This window comes from Xenopus laevis, chromosome 1S, assembly GCF_017654675.1.
Source record: "Xenopus laevis strain J_2021 chromosome 1S, Xenopus_laevis_v10.1, whole genome shotgun sequence".
In the NCBI taxonomy this organism is placed as follows: domain Eukaryota; kingdom Metazoa; phylum Chordata; class Amphibia; order Anura; family Pipidae; genus Xenopus; species Xenopus laevis.
The window spans coordinates 111,581,512-111,605,036 of NC_054372.1; the positions used below are offsets into that span (position 1 = coordinate 111,581,512).

The 23,525-nt window shown below is 37.0% G+C and overlaps 2 protein-coding genes across 6 annotated transcripts in view; one reads left to right on the top strand and one right to left on the bottom strand.

Moving 5' to 3' along the window:
- Positions 1-5,026: 5,026 nt before the first annotated feature.
- plaa.S (phospholipase A2-activating protein S homeolog) lies at positions 5,027-23,188 on the bottom strand. Of its 3 annotated transcripts, none has more exons than XM_018243785.1 (14): positions 23,094-23,188; positions 21,736-21,929; positions 20,182-20,282; positions 18,013-18,133; positions 17,652-17,819; positions 16,045-16,180; positions 14,883-15,052; positions 13,691-13,848; positions 13,194-13,410; positions 12,799-12,861; positions 12,484-12,555; positions 11,125-11,226; positions 9,649-9,813; positions 5,027-5,775 (listed from the first exon to the last, which is right to left on the bottom strand). In XM_018243785.1, exons 2-14 carry the CDS (start codon positions 21,896-21,898, stop codon positions 5,210-5,212), a joined length of 2,202 nt encoding a protein of 733 aa, XP_018099274.1. In that variant the 5' UTR covers positions 21,899-21,929; positions 23,094-23,188; the 3' UTR covers positions 5,027-5,209. The 3 variants fall into 3 exon arrangements, with proteins under 3 accessions (XP_018099274.1, XP_018099272.1, XP_018099273.1); XM_018243783.2 differs by lacking the exon at positions 23,094-23,188 and adding an exon at positions 22,678-22,844; XM_018243784.2 differs by lacking the exons at positions 12,484-12,555; positions 23,094-23,188 and adding an exon at positions 22,678-22,844.
- The window catches only part of ift74.S (intraflagellar transport 74 S homeolog), a 47,371-nt gene continuing 46,657 nt past the window's right edge, over positions 22,812-23,525 (top strand). For 2 of the 3 annotated variants that reach the window (XM_041580100.1, XM_018243786.2), the window contains exon 1: positions 23,087-23,326. The gene's annotated coding sequence lies outside the window, so the exon portion shown is untranslated. Of the gene's footprint in view, positions 22,949-23,086; positions 23,327-23,525 lie in introns of those variants that run through there. The other variant, XM_018243787.2, reaches the window with a different exon arrangement.

Sequence of the window (23,525 nt, forward strand, 5' to 3'; positions counted from 1 at the left end):
GGCCACTGGACACATTATCATCCCTACTGCTTCTACACTTTCCAGGACAAAATTCGATTTTAATTAAATGAATCTTAAAATCCTGTTTGACCCATGGCCCAGTCCTATCAGGAAACAGACAAACTATCCACCTTCCTTTTTTACTGTATAAAGTAAATAAGCATGCTTTTCATGCAAGCACTGTTAACCTTTCTTACAGTGATTTACATACATGGCATATTATGCACAGTAAACAAGACCAGGGGCTCATTTAAATGCTCCATTTATTTTTCATGTGCCAAATAGCCATCCTCCCACATGCCCAGTAATTCTCCCTTTATAAGAGGGTGCTGCAACTGCCTATGCGCTTTCATATAGCACTTCTTAATGGTAATGTAGGCATGTAATGGGTTTAGACAGAGGGCGGCGATTTTCTTCGTTTTGGCACCGGCGAAAAAATTCGGGAATCTCCCGCAAAAATTTGCCGGTGAAAATTCTCCAGCATCAATTTCTGATTTTCACGATTTTTTCATGAAAACATTCGAATTGCTTGGTTTTTTTCGTGAAAACGTTTGAATTGTATGATTTTTTCGTGAGAACATTCAAATTTTACAATTTTTTTAGTGAACTTTCAGATTTCGCAATTTTTCGCGAATTTTTTGCCGAAGCGAAATGGGAGAAATTCGCCCATCACTTATAGAGACTAAAATTGTGAACTCCCCTGGGGCAGGGAATGGTGTATAATACAGAATATGTTGGTGATACATAAATGATAATAAATGTAAGGCAAGTTTAAATGCTTAAACCAAAATTAATCATTTAAAGAAGAGAAAAAAAAAAAACTTTTATACAACATGTGTTCCCTGCAGACCTCCCCCCCCCCCTCAAGAAGCACACACTCCAATACAGCCCAGAAACTACCTTGGGAGTTACCCAATTTTGTGTGGGGGGAGTTGTGGGTGACCCAAAATCGTGCATCATTTGCAAACACCCCCCCCCCCCCCGTGCCTGACAAAATCGCAGAGGCGCCCAGAATTTTTTTTCATGGGAGATGCCCTGAACCCTTGTTTAAAATAAGAAATAGAGTACCACATCATGGTTGCCAGTCGCCATATCTGGCAGTTTGACTGCTGGCTTTAATGGGTGGATGGATTGGTTCTTTTCTACTGTCATATTCTATAAATATGACATAATGTACCGTATATACTCGAGTATAAGCCGAGTTTTTTAGCCCCTAAAATATGCTGAAAAACTCTACCCCGGCTTATACTCGGGTCGCCGGCATCCAAAAACGAGATGCTGGCACCTCCAATGGGAGCAGAAACCCTCAATTTTTTGATTGAAACTTACCAGAAGCTGCTGCATTTCTCACCCTCAGCTTATACTCGAGTCAATAAGCTTTCCCAGTTTTTGGAGGTAAAATTAAGTACCTCGGCTTATACTCGGGACGGCTTATACTCGAGTATATACGGTAGTACCACAGATGTCATGTCTCCAGCATAAGCTGTCATCATGCTATCATATTTCTCAATTAATTTGCTCAAAACTCCCTCCAATGGACACTTGCTGTGTGTGCACAAGGTCACATCCTGTATTTGTTCTGCACCTCCACATGGCTTATGGCAGAACTGCATTTGAACTAATCAGGCTGCCATACTCCCAACATGTGACCTAAAACAGTGCCTTGTGGGAACTAGGACTCCATTATACAGCTCATGGTGTGGAAGAAGCGTACAGTTTATTCTCTCCTCACGGTAGCATTGTTGGTAAGCAAAATAGTTGCACCAAATCACCTCCACAGCTGCCAGCACCCCCTGGAGACATTGCTGCATAGACTTTTCATGCCAACTAGCGTTTTCATGTTGCAGTTTATATGCATATGTATATGTTTTATATCACTGCAAACATACTTATTGTGCTTTCTGTATTTGTTACAGTTTCACCTCTCCACTCAGCTCTTTATCTATTCCACTTGACTATCCAGTAAAATCTACAGACTCCAAGCTCAGTCTCTTTATTGGATTGTGGGGAGGTTTAGCTGCATGTCGAACTACACACTGCCCCAGGGTAATACATAGGGAGGACAGAACAGCAGAAGTGCACTCATAATGAAGCTTACAAGCAAAATAGCCATGGAAGATTTGTGGATATATCTCCTGGTTTTAAAGGAGAAGGAAAGTCTTAAATCAACTTAATCTCTAAGGGGCAGAGTTACATAGGGTCGAATATCGAGGGTTAACTAACCCTCGATATTCGACTGCCGAATGTAAATACTTTGAATATCGAAGTCGAAGGATTTACCGCAAATAGTTCGATCGAACGAAAAATCCTTTGAATCATTTGATTCGAAGGATTTTAATACATCGATCGAACGATTTTTCTCCGACCACAAAATTGATAGAAAGCCTATGGGGACCTTCCCCATAGGCTAACGTGGCACCTCGGTAGGTTTTAGGTGGCGAAGTAGGGGGTCGAAGTTTTTTTTAAAGAGACAGTACGTCAACTATCGAATAGTCGAACGATTTTTATTTTGAATCGTTCGATTCGAAGTCGTAGTCGATGGTCAAAGTAGCCAAAAAAAACCATTCGAAATTCTACGTTTTTTTTATTCTATTCCTTCACTCGAGCTAAGTAAATGGGCCCCTAAGTGTTGACCATGAAAAGCAAATACCTTTACTAGCAATCATTCCCACATTAGTTTTTTTTAAACGAATGTGGGAATCGTTGTGGGTTCCCTGTGAAGCATGACGTTTTGGTCACGTGATGCTGCCGTTCCTTATCGCTGACCTCTCTGCCTCTGAATCAAGCTCCGATCGCGCTCCTGCTTCTCTCTTGCGTGAAAACAAAGGGAAGCTTTGAAGCTCCTGTGCTGGCTCTGGTTTTAATCTATAGTTTGTCAGCAAGCGCAATAGCTAAAAAATAAATTAAGCAATCCAGCATGCGAGTCTGTAGTAATGCATTATTAATAAAGGAAAGCTCCTTGTTTGCAAAGTCAGTCAGAAAATGCATGTAAGACTACATCACCGGGTGCACAGAAGCAGCAGTGATCTTAAAGTTTTTAATGCAGCGTTTCAGGAGGGGGCCTGATGGCAAACCTAATGAAGTAGGTTTCATTTTTGTTCCTTCTCCTTAAAGAGATTTGAGTTAAAAAACAAATTTGTTTAGTGAAAGCCAAGATCATGTCGTCTCACAAATATAAAAAGGTAGTCAAATGCTGCAGATATTTTTCAACTTTTCACAACCTTGATGATTAACCCTCCATCATTTATTAGGTGATGTTAAAATGGTTATTACAATAATTCCAAGTACATAGTAGCATTACCTTTAATAAGTCAGGAAGCATGTTCTGCAGTTTTCTCCCCCCTACCACTCTAAAGCACTGCAGCAGCATTTAGTTTTTGTCAGAAATATAGATGCTAATTGGCTTAAGAGGACATTTAGCTCTAGGCCTCCTTCTTCTATGTCATTTGGCTCTTCAGCTTCCTCTTTTTTGCCAGCAGCAAAGAGAAAAATCTGATTCCTACAAAACTATATAGCAATTATTTAAACAAAATAATGGCAACAATAAATCCTGTAGACCTATGTACACTAACAATTGCGAAGGCTGTAGTGAGCTGCAATTTGACACATCCTTATTCGCCACCGTGATCCTTGTTACCAATGACCCCCCCCCCCCTCCGGGGACTTTCTGTTTCCAGTGTTACTATATGTATACTAGGACACTTAGGGGCAGATCTATCAATGTTCGAATTTCGAATAGAGAAAAACTTTTGTAGCAGCTTGCAGCTTTTCTTCCAAACCCTGGTGAGCATACCATACCTTTTACTGCTTGGATTCGTATGTTTGAAAATTACAACTATTTACAAATACAAGGGGTGGCAACTAGGGCTGCGTTTGCACCTACATACACCAATCTGTTCATGGCAAAATACACCAGCCATATTATGTTCTGGTTTCCTTAAGGAAAGCTACCAAAGCAGTTTATTGCCAATAGTTTAGCCACAATAGTGCAAACTATAATACTATTTATTTTGCAGAATGCTTTATCATACCTCAGTAAACAGCTCTAAAATCTCTGTTTGTTTAGGATAGCAGCTGCCATATTAGCTTGTTATGATATCACTTGTCTCTCGCTGCTCACTTATAGCTCTTGGATCAGATAACAGCAGGGAGGGGAGAAGGGAGAGAGGAACAAACTTAGCATGCTCAAGCCCATGACCTGGAAAACCTGACACCCATTCTCGATGTATCACAATAGAGAAGTTATAAAATGTTCACAAGATTTTATACTGTTTGCTGAACTTCTATATTTGTAGAATACATTAATGAATACCATTAAACAAGTATTCCAGGTAGTGAATTTGTCTAAATTAGTCTAACAAATATTAACCATACGTGTTAGAATTAATTAATGATCAAAGCATCAGTCTCAAGTGAATCCAGTACGCAGTGAGATTTTATATTTCAGTTCACCAAAAGCTTTACTATATTCATAAGGTTCCTGAATGGCAAAGGGGTTAATCCAAATGAAGTCATTTTGGATAAAGGAAACTGGGTTAATATGCTTGATAAAGTACAACAAAAGTTCTAAATACCTGTTGCTCTTGATAATTCATATACTTAATACATATTTTTTTTTGTCAAGGAAACCCTCCCCCTAATATTGCACCAATCACAAGCAAACCCCCTATTATTCACCTTCCTTCACAACTCCATCCCTACAACTTACACAGCAAATCAAAAAGCAAACAATGTGCTACTTCTCTCCCCCCTCCACATTCACACTCCCCATAATGATTTTTAGAAAGCCACCACTAGTTTCAGAACCAAAAGGAATAACAAAGGATGAGTTTTAAGGATCAGTGACCTGCAATTTCCAGATGGCGAGAAAAAATAAATAGCACAGAAGAAACAAAAAGAATAGAAAGTAGGCAAAATAGAAGTGAACATAAAGAAGTTAAGATCATAAAACAAAGCAAAAAATTGTGAGAGCCAGTAAACATATATCATCTTCCTCTCTCTTCAATGAATATGCCATACAAACTAGTCAGTGCAAAAATTTATTCAGACCAATTTGTTTTTATCCTATTTTCTTTTAAGAGAAGACAAACTTCCTTTCAATCAGCATTCAATCCACAGCATGTCATTTGTGATGTATTTATAGTACAGTGTAATAAGAAAACATTACACATTGGGAATACATGGTCTTCCACCAGTAAAAATAAAATAGTTACAGCATATTTAAAAGAAGCCTGCAGCACTCGTTAACTTTGGCTGGTTCAGTGACAGACATGTATTTTTTGATCTGAGAATCGACACCCAGGGACTTTGCTAACTGCATGGCATTTGTGTCACCACTGATTAATGTCCCAAGCGCTACCAACAGTCTGAAAATTGCTTCAAGGTCTTGAACAACTTCTATAACAGAACTGATGGCTGATAAACACTGAGCCTTTCCTTCTATGTCGCTAACTTTGTGTAAACAGATTGCGTAGTTAAGCATCAGTGTTGCTAGCGCAATGTGGATATTCTTATTGTTGACAGTTTTAAGTTCTATCACTTTTGATAGGACATTGTCCCTCTCCACCATCAGAAGGCAAGATCCTGGATCACAGAAGAAGGAGTTGCAGAATGTCCTTAGTGCAAGCAGCTGATTGGCTTGTTTGCCACTAGGACTCATGAGCTGGAGGAGGTAGCTGCTAAACTGACTGCCTTCTTTTTCATTGCAGAACATTTCATTGACAGTCGGATTCTTGATTGATATGCGAAGAACATCTAAGGCTGGAAATATAAGATCTAGAATTAAAAAAAAGAAAAAAAGGTTAGGATGAGTTTAGATTACCTTAAATATCTTTAAAAATGAATACATTTCATTAGATTAAAGCGGGCCTGTCACCCAGACACAAAAATCTGTATCATAAAAGTCGGGGCAGACAATTACTTTCACTTTTCATTCAGCACTTCTTAGATGTCACTGCTCTCCCCACATTCTCCCGTTCTCTTTACCATTTAATTGTGTAGCCAGTGCATGGGGATAGACATCGGGTCCCCCATTCAGGTGCAAAAACAAGATTCTGAGATGATGCAAGGCTTTCATTAAAAACGGTGTCCACAAAATGGCTGCTGCCTGCTTGCTATCATTTTGAATTCCCAGACTGAAGGAATCAAGATTCAAATAATTTATATAGTGTAATTAAAGTTCATGTTGCTTGACTAATGTGATAAAATAGGATTTTGAATAACTTTTTTGCTTGTATAAGCAGGAAACATATCAATGTCCTTTCAACAACAGTAGGGGCAGTGTCTTCAGTTTGGTTGAGGATAAGAAGGGTTATGTCCATTGGTATAATAGGAGGGAACTAATTTCTTGTGTGATTCTGCGCCAGAATCTCTGAATTTGTGTACACTGCCATACCATGTGTATAAAACCAGCCGGGGAGCTGACATTTAGGGCAGACATCTGGTATAGAGGGTTTAATTAAATGTAGTCTGTAGGGAGTCAGATAAATTCTATGGAGGTATCTAAATTGGATCATTCTGTCCTTTGAGTTAATTAATGCGGAGTTATACGTTTCCAGGATTTCCTTCCACATTTCAGAGGTTAGTTGGGAAATATCTGCCTCCCATTTCTTGTAAAGTTTGTCTAAAACAGATTCTTTGGGATTATTCAAGATAGAGTAGAATTGGGAAACTGGTTTTAACAATCCAGGGTCTAGGTCTTCCAGTCTCCTGGGGTTAGTATCTATTTTCTCTCTGTCTAGTTGGGTTTGAAGGGCATGTCTCAACTGGAGGAATCGAAAGAGCATCTTATTAGGTAAATTAAAGTTTTCTTTAAGGACGTTAAAGGTAGATATTTCACCATGTGTTATAACCTGACCTGTGTATTTTATATAATAGTCAGCCCAGACTCTGGGGTCTGGTACCGTTAAAAGATGGGGAAGGTTAGGGTTATGCCAGAGGGGGTTGTGGCTGGAATAGTAGTTTTCCCCCCTGGGAAAGTGGAGTATAGCTGTTTTCCAGCTGTATACAGTCACATTCATTAAGGGAGATATCTCATCCTGGGTTTTGGTCCCTCTATACAACAAATTTTTTAGAGCTTCATAAGAGTTGGCCAATTGAGCCTCCAGTGTTGTAACAGCAATGTCGGGGGACGACGACACCCATCACCAAACAGTAACCATTTTTGTAGCTAAATAGTAAAAGAACATATTCAGTGCTGCTACGCCCCCTTGTCTGAGAGGTGTTGCAATGTTGTTAGAGCTGTTCTAGGGGAGGTTGCACCCCAGTGAGTAAATATATTTCTAATAGGGCTATTTACAGGATATTTACCCCAGATGTCAGTAACAACCCAAGTAATCCACACATTCTAAGAACTCAATACAAATACATCCATAAATTATGTGGAATAACACAGGGAATAAGTATTGAACACGGGTACAGAAATGTATTAAATACTTGGTAGAACAGCCTTTGTTGGTAAGGACAGCTTCAAGATGCCACCAGTATGGAGAAACTAGTTTCTATACTAGCATATTGCTCAGATGTGATTTTGGCCCATTCTTCCACACAAACTGTCGTCAAATCTTGAAGGTTCCAAGGAGCCTCTTCATTTCTTTCCATAGATTTTCAATATGATTCAAATCGGGTGATTGACTGGGTCATTCTAGCAGCTTTTTTCTTTTTTTTTTCTCTGAAACCAACTGAGAGTTTGTTTGGCTGTGTTTTTGGGATAATTGTCTTGCTGAAATGTCCACCCTTGTTTCATCTTCAGCATCCTGGTAGATAGCAGCAGATTCTTTTCAATAATGTCCTGTTACATTTCTCCATTAATCCTTCCTTCAATTATATGAAGTCTGCCAGTACTATATGTTATATGCTGAAAAACAGCCTCACACCATCATGATCCCAACTACAAACTTTACTGTTGGTATGGTGTTCTTGTGGTGATGTGCAGTGCCATTTCTCCTCCAAACATTGTGTGTGCAATGACATCAAACAGGTCAGTTTCTCTCAGAATTTCATTGGCTTGTCCAAATGTTGTGCAGCAAACTTTAAACAATCTTCAACGTGCGTTTTCTTTACCAGTTTAGTCTTGTGCGGTGAGTGTAAACAGAGGCCATATCGTTTCAGTGCATTACTTATTTTTTCTCTTTGATACAACTGTACCTGCTAATTGAAGGCTGTTCAGAAGCTATCTGTGAGTGATCCTTGGCTCTTGGACAACTCCTGATTATACTTTTGACTCCTCTGTCAGAAATCTTGTGAGGAGCACCTGGCCGTGGCCTGTTTTGGGAGAAATTAAGTTCTTTCCACTTCCGGATTATGACCTCAACAGTGCTCAGTGGAACATTCAGAAGCTTAGAAATATGTCTGTAACCAATGCATTAGTATGTTTGGCAAGAATAAGGTTGCGAAGCTCTTGAGAGCTCTTTGCTTTTACCCATCATGAGATGCTTCTTGTGTGATACTTCGCTATGAGAATTCTTTTTATAGGCCATCAAAACCAGCTGATATTAATTTGCACAGATAGAGGGCAGGATTGCTTTCTAAATACCGACAGATTTCAGCGGGTTTCCATAGCTTTCTATGCCTTTTTGCACTTCCTTTTCTTCACGTGTTCAATACTTATTTTCCCTGTGTCATTCCACTTTACTACAAATAATTTATGGACTTATTTGTTTTGAGTTCTTTGTATATGTGGGTTATTGGGTTGTCAATAGCCCCATTAGAAATAGATTTACTGAGAAAAAAGTAGACGTGTTCAATATTTATTTTCCCACCTTCTAGTGGAAACTTGATAAGGCACAAAACAAATATCTTTTTCTACATATGTACATTATTTCTGACAGGTTAATGTGTAATACCGGCTCACTGAAGAAGCCTAAACAATTGTATTTCAGCAGAAAGCATCCAGTACTCAATGGAAGATACACTTCCGATAAGACTGGCTATGCAGTTAATCAGAAAATAATATTACATTATCTTGAATGATTTGTGACTGAAGGAACAGTTACAGAATGATTTAAGCAAGTGAAGCATAAATTAAAGTCAGGCAAATTTTGGCTGGCTTGGTCACCCATTCTGTGGAGCAAACCAGGCTCGCTGGATCATAATAGGGATCGAGCAGACCTGTCGTGAGGGGGACAATGCAGTCTTTGGTTGGATTTTTAAATCTGATATATACCATCAATCTATCAGCTGAGCAGGCGACTGGTTTGTGCCAATAAGGTAGTGACCAGCAAGTCAGTGGCTAACTTTTGCCTTATAAATGAACTGTGATTTAAAAAAATAAATAAATCTTTACTTCTATTAAAATAAATATCCCCCCATGTATTGATCTTCAATTCAATGTCATGTTTGTCATAACACACCAATTAAAGGGGACCAGTCAACATGATGTGAATCTTGACATAGTACACTCAACGACTCCTGCGATTAGTCTACTAGTAACACAAGTGATGAGCTTGCAGCAGAAAAAATGTTAATGTGACAATTAATGTAGCAAAAATATCTCAAGTATAAGAAAAAGAAAAATAACTAGTTTTCAAATAGTTTTTCTAACCATTCACTGCATACTGTGAGCATTTTTAAATGAAATGACAGTTCTCCTTTAATGTTGCCTTCGTATTTGACAAAAAAAAAAAATGCAAATTAGGACAAGATCCTTACCTTCAGGCCAGTTTACAACTCTCCACAAGGTATCCAGCTGCTGAGCTGTTACTGTTCCTCCTGAAGGATTAACAGCTACAGATAACAGTTTGTCAAGCTGCATTAAATCTTCCTCTGGCAGTTTCCGTTCTTCAGGAGCTGACTCATTCAGTTCTTTAAGTTTTCCTAAAATGTGATTTGCACAGGAAATTGTAAAGCTGTCAAGGCTTTCAGGTAGTAACCTTTCTAGAAGCTAAAAGCAGTTTTTACGTGAGCTTTAGAAATGTTTTCAGATAAACAGTACCAAAACTACATGTATTCAAGACAAATACTAAAATCACAGAATGATCTTTCTTCATAAGCTGAAAACAGTACTGTGCAGCCCTGCTTCCAAATAATGTATGCCAGATTTCATAAAAAAATTATTGGAGAATTTATTTATTTACCAAATACATCTTTTCCTTAAAATACATTTATAAAATAAAGTATTGTCTTTATCTTTCATCATTTTAGCAAAAATATATATTCCATGAACTCATAATAATAAGTCAAATTTTTATCACATTAGCATATTAAAAATAGTACATACTAACTGCCTATTTTTAACATGCCAATGTAATAAAAATTTGACTTTTTTATAATTATGAGTTCATGAGATATATTTTTGCTAAAATTGCTATTTAAGGGTGCCCTGGGAACTGGGGCAAGTTCTTGGAACTTTATTGCCCAATACAGACTGGCATCTTAGTTCCCCCTTTATATCTTTTCTTTATCTTTCTAGACGCCTAACATTTTAATGGGCATTTAACGTTGCATCGTTTTTGCATCCTCACCATTTATTTACATAGCTCCAAAAAGTTATGCAGTGCTTTATATTAATTTATAATGAACAGGGGTCTTAAAATAATTCAACAAGGGTTACAGAGTACATATAGGATCAGAGGGACCTACTTGCAAGAGCTTGCATACAAACAGTTGATTTTAAATAGTTTAACTCTCTACTTCAATACAAAAGTATTAAGCTGGCGACACAAAGGATGATTTACAAGAAATATAAGGAAGCTGTGGGCTCTACAGCTTCCTGTCAGTGGTTGAAACTATTGATTAGGGTCCAGCCCCCCCACTATGTGTGTTTCATGCATAGATTACTATAGAAAGCAGTGACATATAGAGAGGAGTGGTTTGAATGCTGTGGTTTTCTGTTTGATGGTAGTGTCATACACTGGCCCATCTTCCATGGTATGTAACCAATCCCTTGTGGAATGAACAAAAAAAGAGAACACTGCAAAAGTAATGGATTGCTTGAGGAATGGTGCACTGGCAGATTACATTTTCAAAATGAACAGATCATTTGGGATCTGAAATTGGACAAACTGTAAATTTGGGCATGTATGGCCAGCTTAAAGATAGTATGTGGCAGAAGAAGCCACAAAAATTTTTTGTATAATACACAGAGTATGCAGAAATTAAGAGACTATAAAGATATGAAATGTTTACCTAGAATTTGAGATGGATTTGCTTGATCAAATGTGACAGGTTTTGTCTTGGGAAAGTAAGCATTTGGGGTTGGTGCAGTTGATGATCGGTATGCGTTCTTTCCTAAAGAGAGTGAAAGGAAATATGTAAAGCTATACTGCAAAACAACTACTGCAATTAACAGCTAATACCCTCCTATGGTTCCTTTTTTTTTTAAAAAAAGTTCATGTTTACAGTTCAATTGGCCTACTTTACAATACAAACTAAGAACAGCATAAATAAATGTAAAATGGCATAATTAAATTAAAATGAGGTTACTTATTAGGCACCTACTTATCACCAACTTTTTTTTTTTTTCGCTAACTATAGTGTGGGGTAGGAGAACTAAAGCCTAACTAAAGAAAGAGGCTAGAAATGTACATTATGTTTTGGGCTTCTGTACCAGCCCAAAGCAAGCACAGTCATAAAGCAGTAAAGATCTTTGCCTCCAGATTTTTAGGGGTTAGTTCTCCTTTAAAAAGTAGGGAAATACATCATAATGATAGTATCCATTAACATATATTTAAAATGAATAAAAATTATTTCAAATATACCTAAAGCAGATTTCTCGGCAATGCTAACAAGATAGATTTTTATTCTGCATATCTAGCTTAACGTTTAAATTTCCAGAGGACATTTCAGCTATAGCAATTGTGAAGTAGCAACCCATCATCCAGCAACAGCTAACATTAACACATTTTTCATAAGCACTATTCCCCCTGCTGACCATATACATAACAAATACAATACAGTTGTGGGATCCATTATCCAGAAAGTTATGAATTATGGAAAAACTATTTCCCATAAACGCCATATTAATAAATTAAGTCACATTTTTAAAAACAATTTCCTTTTTCTCTGTAGTAATAGAATAGTACCTTGTAATTGATGGCAACTAAGCTGCATGACTCTATAGTGGTTGCAAAACAATCCTACTGGATTTATTTCATGTTTAAATGTTTTTTTTTTTAGCAGGCTTAAGATATGATAATCCAATTTATGGAAAGATGCTTAATTCATAAAACCCCGGTCATGAGCATTCTGGAAAACAGGCCCTATACTTGTATTTCTTTTATTTTCATTATTTCATTTTTATACAATGAACCCTGAATCCTAACTGATAGTCAGTCTAGAAAACCTGAATATACTGTACACTCACATTCAAGATATTTTTAACTTCTGAAGGTAAGAGGAAGGAATACTCTTCCATAGGCAATTTAAAAAAAGCCACCCAGACATAAATGTAAGATCATATTAAAATGATTGCAGAAAAAGTTTAATATTAATAAATATTTTTTTTTCTGTCAGGCTTATTGGGCCAATCTTATCTCTGTTTTTCACCTGTAAATGGGTCAGCTGCAGCTGCAGAATAGTCTGACTGCAATGATGAACCAGGTACATAGCGATTTCCACCTGCAATGTTATAAAATCAACAATGTGTTCTTAATATATGTTGTGTTATGCCTGTCAACACACAGTAGAATATAGTTTAGCAAACAAAAAAAAAACGTAGAGATCATAAAAAGAAAAAAATCATATGTCTTGATATCATATTATAATTTGTTACTTTTGCTTTAATCTGTGAAGTTTGTCTATATTGCTAGAACAGTACTGACAGTTTTGTACATGCATAATGTTTCGAATTTGAGGAAGTACCTGTAAATGGATCAGCCCCATTATTATCAGTAGAAGAACTTCCTGGAATGTAACGCCCACCACCTAAAGAGTCATTAAAAAAAAAAAGAAAGAAAAAGAATAAAGATTGGAAATGTTGTTTTTTAAAATATGTATGTACAATGACTGTCCCAGGAGCAGTAACCCATAGCAATCAATAAGTGTTACCTGCTGATTGGTTGCTATTATTTATTGCGCTGGGCAAACTTAGTGCCTTTTATTACATAACCATTTAAGAGTGGCAAATATAATTTTATATTTAAACGCATAGTGATTAAAATCTAAATATTAAGTGGCTAGAAACTCTAAAGCCGAACATGTCACTTTTAATAAGGTAAGCCTACAGGCAAAAGAAGCCATACTCAGCTGACCATTACCTGTGAGTGGATCTGTATAGCCCAAGTTTGTAGACGGTGTCTGGCCAGCGGTGTTATCGATGATAAATTTGGCTACCTGATCTAAGAACATGGGATTTAGATCATTCTTCTGCAGAAAATTGTATGCAACAAGCCAAGGGTCCTCTGTCAGATTATATGGTAACTTGTGGGATGGCCCACTTTCATTCACATCAATTGTAAACACATAATCATATTCCTGTAAATGAAACAAAATAAATACGAGTTCTTGCCAAAGATTTCATGAAACTTTGGGCAATGCAGATTTGGTTGTTTTCAATAAACTGTGCAATACAGCAGAAGATTTCCTTACGTCTTATACTGCCTTCTCTTTTTAGAGTGTAGGCATTAACCCAGTGTAACGCACTCGTCTGTAATTGTATGAATCTTTATGTTGGGTTTACACACTCATCTACTATTAAGACTAAATATATAACCTGTGTTTTCCACTTTTATGAAAGTATAACGTGTTCACATACTTTGCCTTCAAACAAGACTCTTCCAGATGTTTGCTGTGTTGCACCAGATGAGCCCACTACATCTCCAATTTTCATCCATCGTCCTTCACCAGTACTCCATTGGTAGGCCTCAACCTTCCCATCTTCTTTAATTAGCCTTGTCTGCCCATCCCTGGTGCCTTAAAAGTTAAACAAGTAATAGTAAGAAGATAAAAAGGGAAAAAACAACCTCAGAAGAAACTTTGACACTGAATCAGAAGGGCTCGTTTACAACCGCAACTGCGGTCACGCATTTTAGCCTACAGTCACTGCACAAACAATTCCTATACATTAAAGATACTTGAGTCAAAAACTGCTCCTTGCACTTTCATAAAGTTGTGTCCAGCACTGCTCAGTCCGTCCTGCCTCCTTTTTTAAACTGGGCAAAGAGCCCAGGAGCTACATGGTGCCCATGGTATCACTTTGAAATAGGTAGTTAATTTTAGCTTTCATTGCCAAGTATTATGACAATTTGCTGTAAGGCTTGGAACTTTTAGGGCTTTATGTACGGCCTTTTGACCACCGCTGCACTCTAGTGGAGAAAAATAGCCTGTCGACTATTGATACTACATACAGAGCAGTGGCAGAAAGACCAAAATCCTCAAGCAAGGGTTATGATAGTAAGGTCCTACATCAAGTGGGTCCAATAAATTGACCAGCAGACATATATATTGGGAGGCTGGGGAAATGCAGTGTTTTAGTATTTAGCCATTAGAATTGTGGCATGACTTTTTTGAGAGTGATATTGATATGTAACATATAAAATTATTGAGCATTTCAGGAATACTACCAGCTCTTTTTTTGGTTTATTTTGCCCTTTCTATGAAATTGCTAAAGACATTTAATGAATTATGTAATAACGTTTGAATACTTTAGTGGATGTGAACATTATTTTTTTTTTTAAAACAAACATTTTAAACCAGGTATTCATAAAATACATATGTCTGTTTAGAATTCACCTGAATCCCAGCACTATTTGCAGGATTTTGACCTGGCTGACTTCCTCGTGCCTTTCCAATAGAATCCAAACCATTAAGGTTATGGCACTTAATCCCTTAGCATGCAAACAATGCTGAATTAACATCAACAACATAAAATGATAAACAACAAGCCTCAAGTTTTTGCTTATAACACATATTTCTTAATAAGGTATAGAAAAATAGGTAGGCTTTACCTGGCTCATTTAAATGGTCTCTGCCTGGAAGGTCATCTATCTTAATATCTCCAAGGTCACCAGTTTTAGGATCAATTGTTGCTTTGGACAGTTCATTTTCAAAGGCCTGAATTTCCTCTATGCTGGCTATGCGGTCTGGAGACTCTGTGAACACTCTTATAATGCCATCACTTTAAAATAAACAATTTTATTTTTACAGTATGCACTAACCGGTAATAAAACATAAGGTTTCAAACATACATGCAAAAACCCCTATGATTATAGTTAATAGAGACATTATATATATATATATATATATATATATATATATATATATATATATATATATATATATATATATATATATATATATATATATATATATATATATACACACACACACAGAAACCTGTTCTCTAAAAAGCTCTAAATATGGCAAAACCATTTCTTAAAGTGTCTTTTGTAAGCAAACAACCCCTTATATTTTGTAAAATATTTCCAAGACTGTAGATTGTATTAAACTATCTTAAATCGATCTTGTGTAACAATTATACATTTTTTAGAAGCCTTGAGGCATGGTGCCCGGCCTTTAAAAGAACAGTTCAGTGTAAAAATAAAAAATGTGTAAATAGATAGGCTGTGCAAAATAAAAAATGTTTCTAATATAGTTAGTTAACCAAATTTGTAATGTCTAAAGGCTGGAGTGATTGGATGTTTAACATAATAGCAAGAACACTATTTCCTGCTTTTCAGCTCTATAACTCTGAGCTAGTCAGCGATTTCAAGGGGGGCCACATCGTATATATCGGTTCAGTGAGTTTGCAATTGATACTTAGCATTCAGCTTAGATTCAAAAGCAACAGATATGAGCCATGTACCCCCCTCAAGTCTCTGATGACTTGTTAGACATTGTTAGACATCTAGTCACTCCAGCCTTTTTACATTAAATTTTTGCCTAACTATATTAGAAACATTTTTAATTTTGCACAGCCACTTTTTATTTTTACACTGAACAATTCCTTTAAGAAAGAGCCCTTGTTAAAAAAAATAAAATAAAAAAAACTAGGTTAAAAAAAAAAAAAACGTGGTTCTCAGCATTCCATATAAATGATCTCATACTTGTATAATGTTTTTTTCTATATAAATCTCCATGCCAGCACAAGATGCATATAATACCATATACCTTGCACCAACAACAATGTCTCCATTGTCAAGAACACAGCAACACCACACAGACTGAGCAGGAAGACGAATAGTTTGAGTACATTCTCCTTTTCTCCAGATTCGTATGGATCTGTCCTCTGAGGTAGTCACAAAATCTGCAACAGATTTTTTACAAAATATCAGGCAAATCTGTATATACAATACAAGAAAATTAAACTAATCATCACAAGTTTAAGGCAATTCTACAAAAGAAAAGTATAAACTTATAATGAGCTGACAACAGGGCTCTGCATAAATAACTAACAAATGTATTCCAAATAGACAACACTATTCACTATTCTGATGGGCGAATCGGACCTGTTTCACTTCACCAAAAAAATTAGCGAAAAGGCAAAAATTCGGCAAATGCATTGAAGTCAATGGGCATTTTTTGTGCGACAATTGTTTTAACTATCCATTATAGTCTATGGACAGTCTTTTCTCAGCGAAACAAGGCAAAATATTTCACTCATTCCTATTTATCAGTAGGTTGTGTATTCATTTTGGAACAGTTCTATTGCTTTCCTAGTGAAGAACGGGCAGTTGTTTAAAACTGGTAAGTGTATAGCAAAAAATCTAAACTTATATTTAAAAGTAGCTTATTTGCAGTACAAAATCTCTTGTAAAATATTTTCTGCATGTCTTAAATTTTGACAACGCAAGAGACATTTTTGATTAGACATGAATCTATTTCTCTCATATCCACAGAGGAAGGCTCATATGGACCAGGGAAGTGAGCTCATTCATATAGGGTAGTTTGGAAAACAAAGCTTAACACACACCGTCATAATCCCCCTTCCCTGCAGCTACAACAGTCTGATTAGCATCTATATGGATCACTGTCAAAAAGTAGAGTATAATTTTCTAACCCTCTGAGAAATGTAAACATGATTAGGAATAAAGCCATGTCTCTAAAGCAACATCTTTAAAAAAATCTTTATTGAGGAATATCATTATCTTTTATGTTACTGCTAAAAGCACCACTGCTAAAGGGGTTGTTCACCTTCCAGCACTTTATTCAGTTCAGTTGGTTTCAGATAATTCACCCGAAATAAAGACTTTTCCCAATTACTTTCTATTTTCTATGTATGACCGTTTTTCTTATTTTGGATATTAAAGTTTAATTTTTCACCTTCCAAAGCAGCTCTGGGAGAGGGGGTTGAAGACTCTATAACTGTTCTAAATTGATACATTTAGTTGATACATTTATTATCTTTGTCCTTGCTAAACAGAATCCCTGTGTTTCATTACAGGCAGCTGTTATAATTGATACAATAGTTGCTAATACTCTGGAGATACTGCTGAAAAATGTATCAACTAAATGTTGCAAAATTGTAACAGTTTAGAGTGAACAAAGCCTCAAACACCAGAGACAGGAACATTAAACTTTAAACTTAGATTCTGAAAAAATGTAAAGTAATTTACCCCTGGGAACATTCTAAAAACAACTGAACTGAAAAAAAGTGTTTGGAAGGTGAACAACCCCTTTAAAAAACACATGGTGAGCACTGCTTATCAATTATGATAGACCAGTTTACAGCCACACTTAGTATGCAGATAAAAATAAAAGGAACACATATGTTATACCTTGAGAATTTGGAAAGAGACAAACGCTATAGATATAATTAGTATGGCCATAGTATATTTGCAGGCACTCTCCGGTGATCAGCCATCTTCTGACACTGGCATCATTAGAACAAGAGAGAAACTCAGTATCATTTATAGTAGCCAGCCCCCGAACACAATCTTCATGCCCTTGCAAATCAGGAAAACAATAACAGATTAGTTAAAGCACATACAAAATACTACTTTCCACATTCACTGTTGTGTATTTATTTACAAGCACTTACAAGCATGGGGCTTGTAAGATAATTTTCTACTCTTGCACAATTAAAAAATATATACAAGGGGATTTTGTAGGCTTTAGAGGGATACAAGGAAGCCATACCAAGAAAAGTCATTTCACATCTGCCTGCCTTCCAGAGTTTGATCGATTTATCAGCTGATCCAGTCAGCATTAAGCCTTGCTCAGGCAGTATCTTCACTGCCCAAACAGCAGCTGTGTGACCCTTCAAATCAATAAAACACAAGGTTATTATTCAAACTATGTGCGAAAAGAAAACAGAGAATGTTATTGTTTGTTTGTTTTTAAAGTTAGTAAAATAGTTGAGATTACCTAAGTAAATTAACATTTTAGTATATTGACAACTAAGCATTAATTACAGTTAGGGGCCGATTCACCAAGGGTCGAATATCGAGGGTTAATTAAACCTCGATATTCGACTGGGAATTAAAATCCTTCAACTTTGAATATAAAAGTCGAAGGGTTTTAGCGCAAATAGTTTGATCGTTCGATCGAAGGAATAATCCTTCGAGCGAACGATTAAATCCTTTGAATCGAATGATTCGAAGGATTTTAATCCAACGATCGAAGGAATATCCTTCGACCAAAAAAACTTAGGCAAGCCTATGGGGACCTTCCCCATAAGCTAACATTGAGTTCGGTAGGTTTTAGATGGTGAACTAGGGGGTCGAAGTTTTTTCTTAAAGAGACAGTACTTCGACTATCGAATAGTCAAACGATTTTTAGTTCGAATCCTTCAATTCGAAGTCGAAGGTCGAACTAGCCCATTCAATGGTCGAAGTAGCCCAAAAAACACTTAGAAATTCGAAGTTTTTTTTACTTCGAATCCTTCACTCGAAGTTAGTGAATCTGCCCCTTAATGTATGATTATATTATACTCCACGTCTGTTGTATAGTAGCACTATATAAATAAAAACATACATACAAGTATTTTGTTTTAATACAAGTTTGATGGTTATGATGACAATTAATGTCTCTGTCAATTCAAGGACCTGGACCTTGGAGCAGAATTTTACACGTAAAAAACATGAAATAGATTTATTACAGATGCCCATGTAAAAACTCAGATCATAATGCCATATAATACTAAACTGGAATTTTCCAAGATAGAATACAAATTCCCTAACTAAAGGCTGCCACCAACACTGAGATACTGAGAAAATGGGAACATTTTCTGAAGAAAAGTTAGGTTGTGGAATGTAGTGAATACTTACTCTATATACAGTAGTTCTACATATGCCTAGAAATCCAGCCTGAGGGCTTTCATGACCGATATAATCCAGAAACTACAACAGAATTACTGACTTGCCTAACTAAAAGTTGTACTGCAAAAGAGACTTGAACCCAAACAGTTTGAAAACTACCACTATCTTTTTATTCTTCATTAAAGGAATAGTTCAGTGTGAAAACAAAAACTGTGTAAATAGATAGGCTGTGCAAAATAAAAAATGTTTCTAATATAGTTAGTTAGCCAAAAATGTAATATATAAAGGCTGGAGTGAACAGATGTCTAATAAAACAGCCAGAATCCAACTTCCTGCTTTTCAGCTCTATAACTCTGAGTTAGTCAGCGACTTGAAGGGGGGCCACATGGTACATTTCTGTTCAGTGAGTTTGTAATTGACCCTCAGCATTCAGCTCAGATTCAAAAGCAACAGGTATGACCCATGTCGCCCCCCTCAAGTCTCTGATTGGTTACTGCCTGGTAACCAGGGTAACCAGTCAGTGTAAACCAAGAGAGCTGAAAAGCAGAAAGTAGTGTTCTGACTGACAAGTTATACATCAAATCACTCCAGACTTTATACATTACATTTTTGGCTAACTAACTATATTAGAAACATTTTTTATTTTGCACAGCCTATCTATTTACCCAGTTTTTATTTTTAAACTGAACAATTCCTTTAAAGGAAAAGGACAAATACATGTCAAACTGGTATTATAATATTTATAGTATATAATAAATATGCTTCCATTCTCCAGTGTTCCCATCAATTATGCAGCCTTTTTTTTTTAAGCAGTGATCCATTAACGCTTGCCAGACCTCTTCCAACATTTACACCTGAGTTTCATCATTGAGAATGGTGGTTGTAAAGGCATGCTGAAAATAAGATTTCAGCACCCCGTTTACTTTAGATGTTGTTTGGGGAAAGGCTGGGGGTACTAACAAGCAAGACAGGGATGCTGTATGATCTCTGTAAGGTGAATTTGCACATCATTTATGTGTCATTGTTTATATATACTAAGAACTCTTACCTGTAATGTCATCATACATTTATCATTTAGCCACACTTTTCCTGTAGTGTCCCATGATCCACTCAGCAGAGTACCAAATTTTCCAGAAGAAAGACTGCATACTGGGGGAAAATGTAAATCACATAATTGATATTTCTTTTTGCCATACACTATGTGGCATATTTATTAACAATGGAGACACACATCACCAGTGATATTGCCCACAGCAGCCAATCAGATCTTGGCTTTTGCTTTCTAACTTGTAGGTGATTGTTGAAATCTAATTGTAATATTTATATATTTTTCTTATGTAACCATAAAATAATAAATATCAGAAAGAAAATCATGAAACAGGAGGATCATTTAGACAAGCTGTTTGTTGACAATGTCTTGATATACTGATCACCATCTAAAGATCTACTGGTAGACCCCGATCTACTTTTTGGACACCCCTGTGCTACTGCAAGAAATCTAACACTGATTTTCTTCCTGTGTCTCCGCTACTGGGGAGCAGGTACACTATGATTTGGCATGCCTCCACCCAGGGTCAGGACAGACTTGGCCGTTATACCCCTCCCTGGGAACTTCCGTGATCTGCAATAACACACGCAGAGGAAGGATTAATTGGTTTATTTTCAGTAACAGCTGTGATACATACAACCTGCCTGCCAGGATCAACTTCAGAGCAGAGTAATGTAGATGGTGTTATCTCTGAGCTTATCTCAGTTTCTTCAGAGTCCTGAGAAGGACTCCCTGAGAAGAGTATGATTTGCTCTTCAGAACTCTAAGGAACCCCTTTCCTCCCACACCCTAAATAGAGCATGCTTTTCTGCCACTGGGGTTCCCTACTGACTTTATATAGACAGAGTTTTCTCTGGGCTCTTGCACCAGTGCAGCACCTTTTACGCTCACTCTGCTGCTTCTCTTTCCAGTAGCACAGGAATGGGGACTTCTCATCTCCTTGCACAGAACAACAAAGAGGGGAGACAAGTATACATAGCTCCCCTACATGCGGATTGGCTGCTACGAGCAACATTAACAGTGATATTTGTCGCCAATGTTAATAAATACACCCCTAAGTCCAAAAGTAATTAGATATAAATCTATTTCTCTCATATCCACTGGGGATGACACATATGGACCAGGGGCTTGAGCTCATTCAGTTAGGTACTTTGGAAACACCTCCTATACTCACTCATAATCCCCATTCCCTGCACTTCAACTGTTTTCCTAGCATCTACATATATAACTGTCAAAAAGTAGAAAGTATAATTGGGAAGAAAACCATGTCCCTAAAACAACAGCTATTGTTGTTTTATGCTACTGGTAAAAGCACCACTGTTAAAAAACTGACAGTACTGCTAACATATGGTCTATCAATTCTGATGTAACAAAACATGAGGCACATGAAGGAAAACCTGTAACTTCCTTTCCACTGGGAGCGCCAGGAATTAAAAAGATGTTCTGTATAGTAAATCAAATAAAGCCCACATATACTTACATGCATTATTACTCCATAACAAAGGTATAGAAACTATGTAAAGTTTAATTATTTGCTTTTGTTGTTATGCTTACCGGTATTCTTGTGACCTTTTAGTGTATATAGAGGCTTTTCACTGTCCAAACTAAATACACATATGTTTTGGTCATTCCCTCCAGTAGCAATCAGTCCTCTTGGGTATAGGTCACTTGGAGGTAAAATACAAACACAGGAGACAAAGTTGGAGTGGCCACTCATACGTTGCAATTCAATGAATCCCCTGTTAGGACTAAAGAGAAAAAGATACAGAACATAAGTAAACCTTAACAGTGAAACAAATATAACTTATGTTAAGTATAAATATATAATATTACCAATTATAAGTATAAATATGCAGTGATTACGTGTCACATAATATAAGACATAGTAGGATATATATTTTTTTTAATATAATTCATGTGTTCCTTCCCTTTTATATTTGGAGGCACCTTTATCAGGGGTCGAATTTAAATTCATGTGAGTTTTTTTTTTTTTTAAAAGATTGTTGAAATGGTGAATCATTGTTCCTAAGGCCAGGGCAGAGCTGTGAAACTCCCATTGGTTGCCCTGCCCGAGTTTACTGCCCATGTACCTGCTCCAAAAACATGTTTGGATGCAATGCTTACAATAAATCATTGTGTAATCTGGACAGCAATGTGGCAAAGATTAAGAAAAAGAAAAGCAGGAAGGAAGAATAGAAGATAGAATATAATGAAGGTAAAAATACAAGTTAAAGGGAGACAGCGAATAATACTGATTGAGAGAAGCACACAAAATGAATTCAGAAAGATAAATTACACAAGAAAGAAGCAATGACGAAAAGTGAGAAGAAAGGAGAGAATGACAAACTGAGGGACATAGTAATATGAGGAACGAGTCAGTGTAGAACAGTACATCAATTACATACAGCCAATATATTATTAGTAGCAACATTTTGGCATATATCATTCCCCTACTGTGTGTGTAATAGCGTTAGGCAGATTCAGAGGCTCTCTCACCTGTCTGGTACCCAGAGACGTGAGCTCCTGTCACGTGATACGGACACGAACCCCTCACCTGGCCAAAGGGGGCAGCGTGCCACCCCACGGACGTCCAACTCGTGCCCCAGGAGGGAGCAACGCAGCCGGTAACAGCTGTCACCGCCATCTCTTCCTGCCTGAGACATGACACAGCAGCCTGCTGCACAGCACAGCCGGAAGTGAAGAGACGGGACTCTGAATACTGGGTACCGGAGGAAGTGACGGCATTGTGCCCTCCCCAAGACCTCAGGTAGCCAGCAGTCACACAATGGAATGGGGACTGGTCATTATTTGCGCGTATTCTTGTTTATACTAGCACGCTATTCCTTATCTTGAACTATATAATAACATATATCCCTGATTGCGATTAAGGTTACCCAACATGTAGGCTTTACCTTTGTACAGTCTAGCCCATCATTATCAATAAAAGTATATCACACTGGCCTCTCACATACGAGTCCTAAGTAACCACTGCCCTTTTAATTACGTCACTATAGACCCGCCTCGTTCATTCTCTCACGATAGTTCGTGTGTACTTAGAACTGCTGTTTGTTGGCTAGCGTGAATCACGTGAGATAGTTACCAAGCAACCGAGGTACAGGCAGAAATTGGAAAAGTGGCTTGTGATGTACGTATTACATTATAGTGTTAACAATATTTAAATATGTAGGTTTTTTTTCATGTTCTTATAATTAACGTATGGGGTGATTGGGAATTTACTTTAATAAGCGTTTAAAGATTGTTGCAGGAAAAATATATGTGTGTGTATAGAATTTGTCATACCTGTATTATTCATGTTTTTCAATATTGTAACAGCAATACAGTTG

Excerpts from the sequence above, each read along its gene's own strand:
- plaa.S (XM_018243783.2), bottom strand. The coding sequence starts at position 22,844 with ATGTCTCAGGCAGGAAGAGATGGCGGTGACAGCTGTTACCGGCTGCGT. Across the intron at positions 21,930-22,677 it reads CGTCTCTGGGTACCAGACAG|TCCTAACAGGGGATTCATTG; the intron begins GTGAGAGAGCCT and ends TTTTCTCTTTAG. Across the intron at positions 20,283-21,735 it reads AAAAGGTCACAAGAATACCG|TATGCAGTCTTTCTTCTGGA; the intron begins GTAAGCATAACA and ends ATTTTCCCCCAG.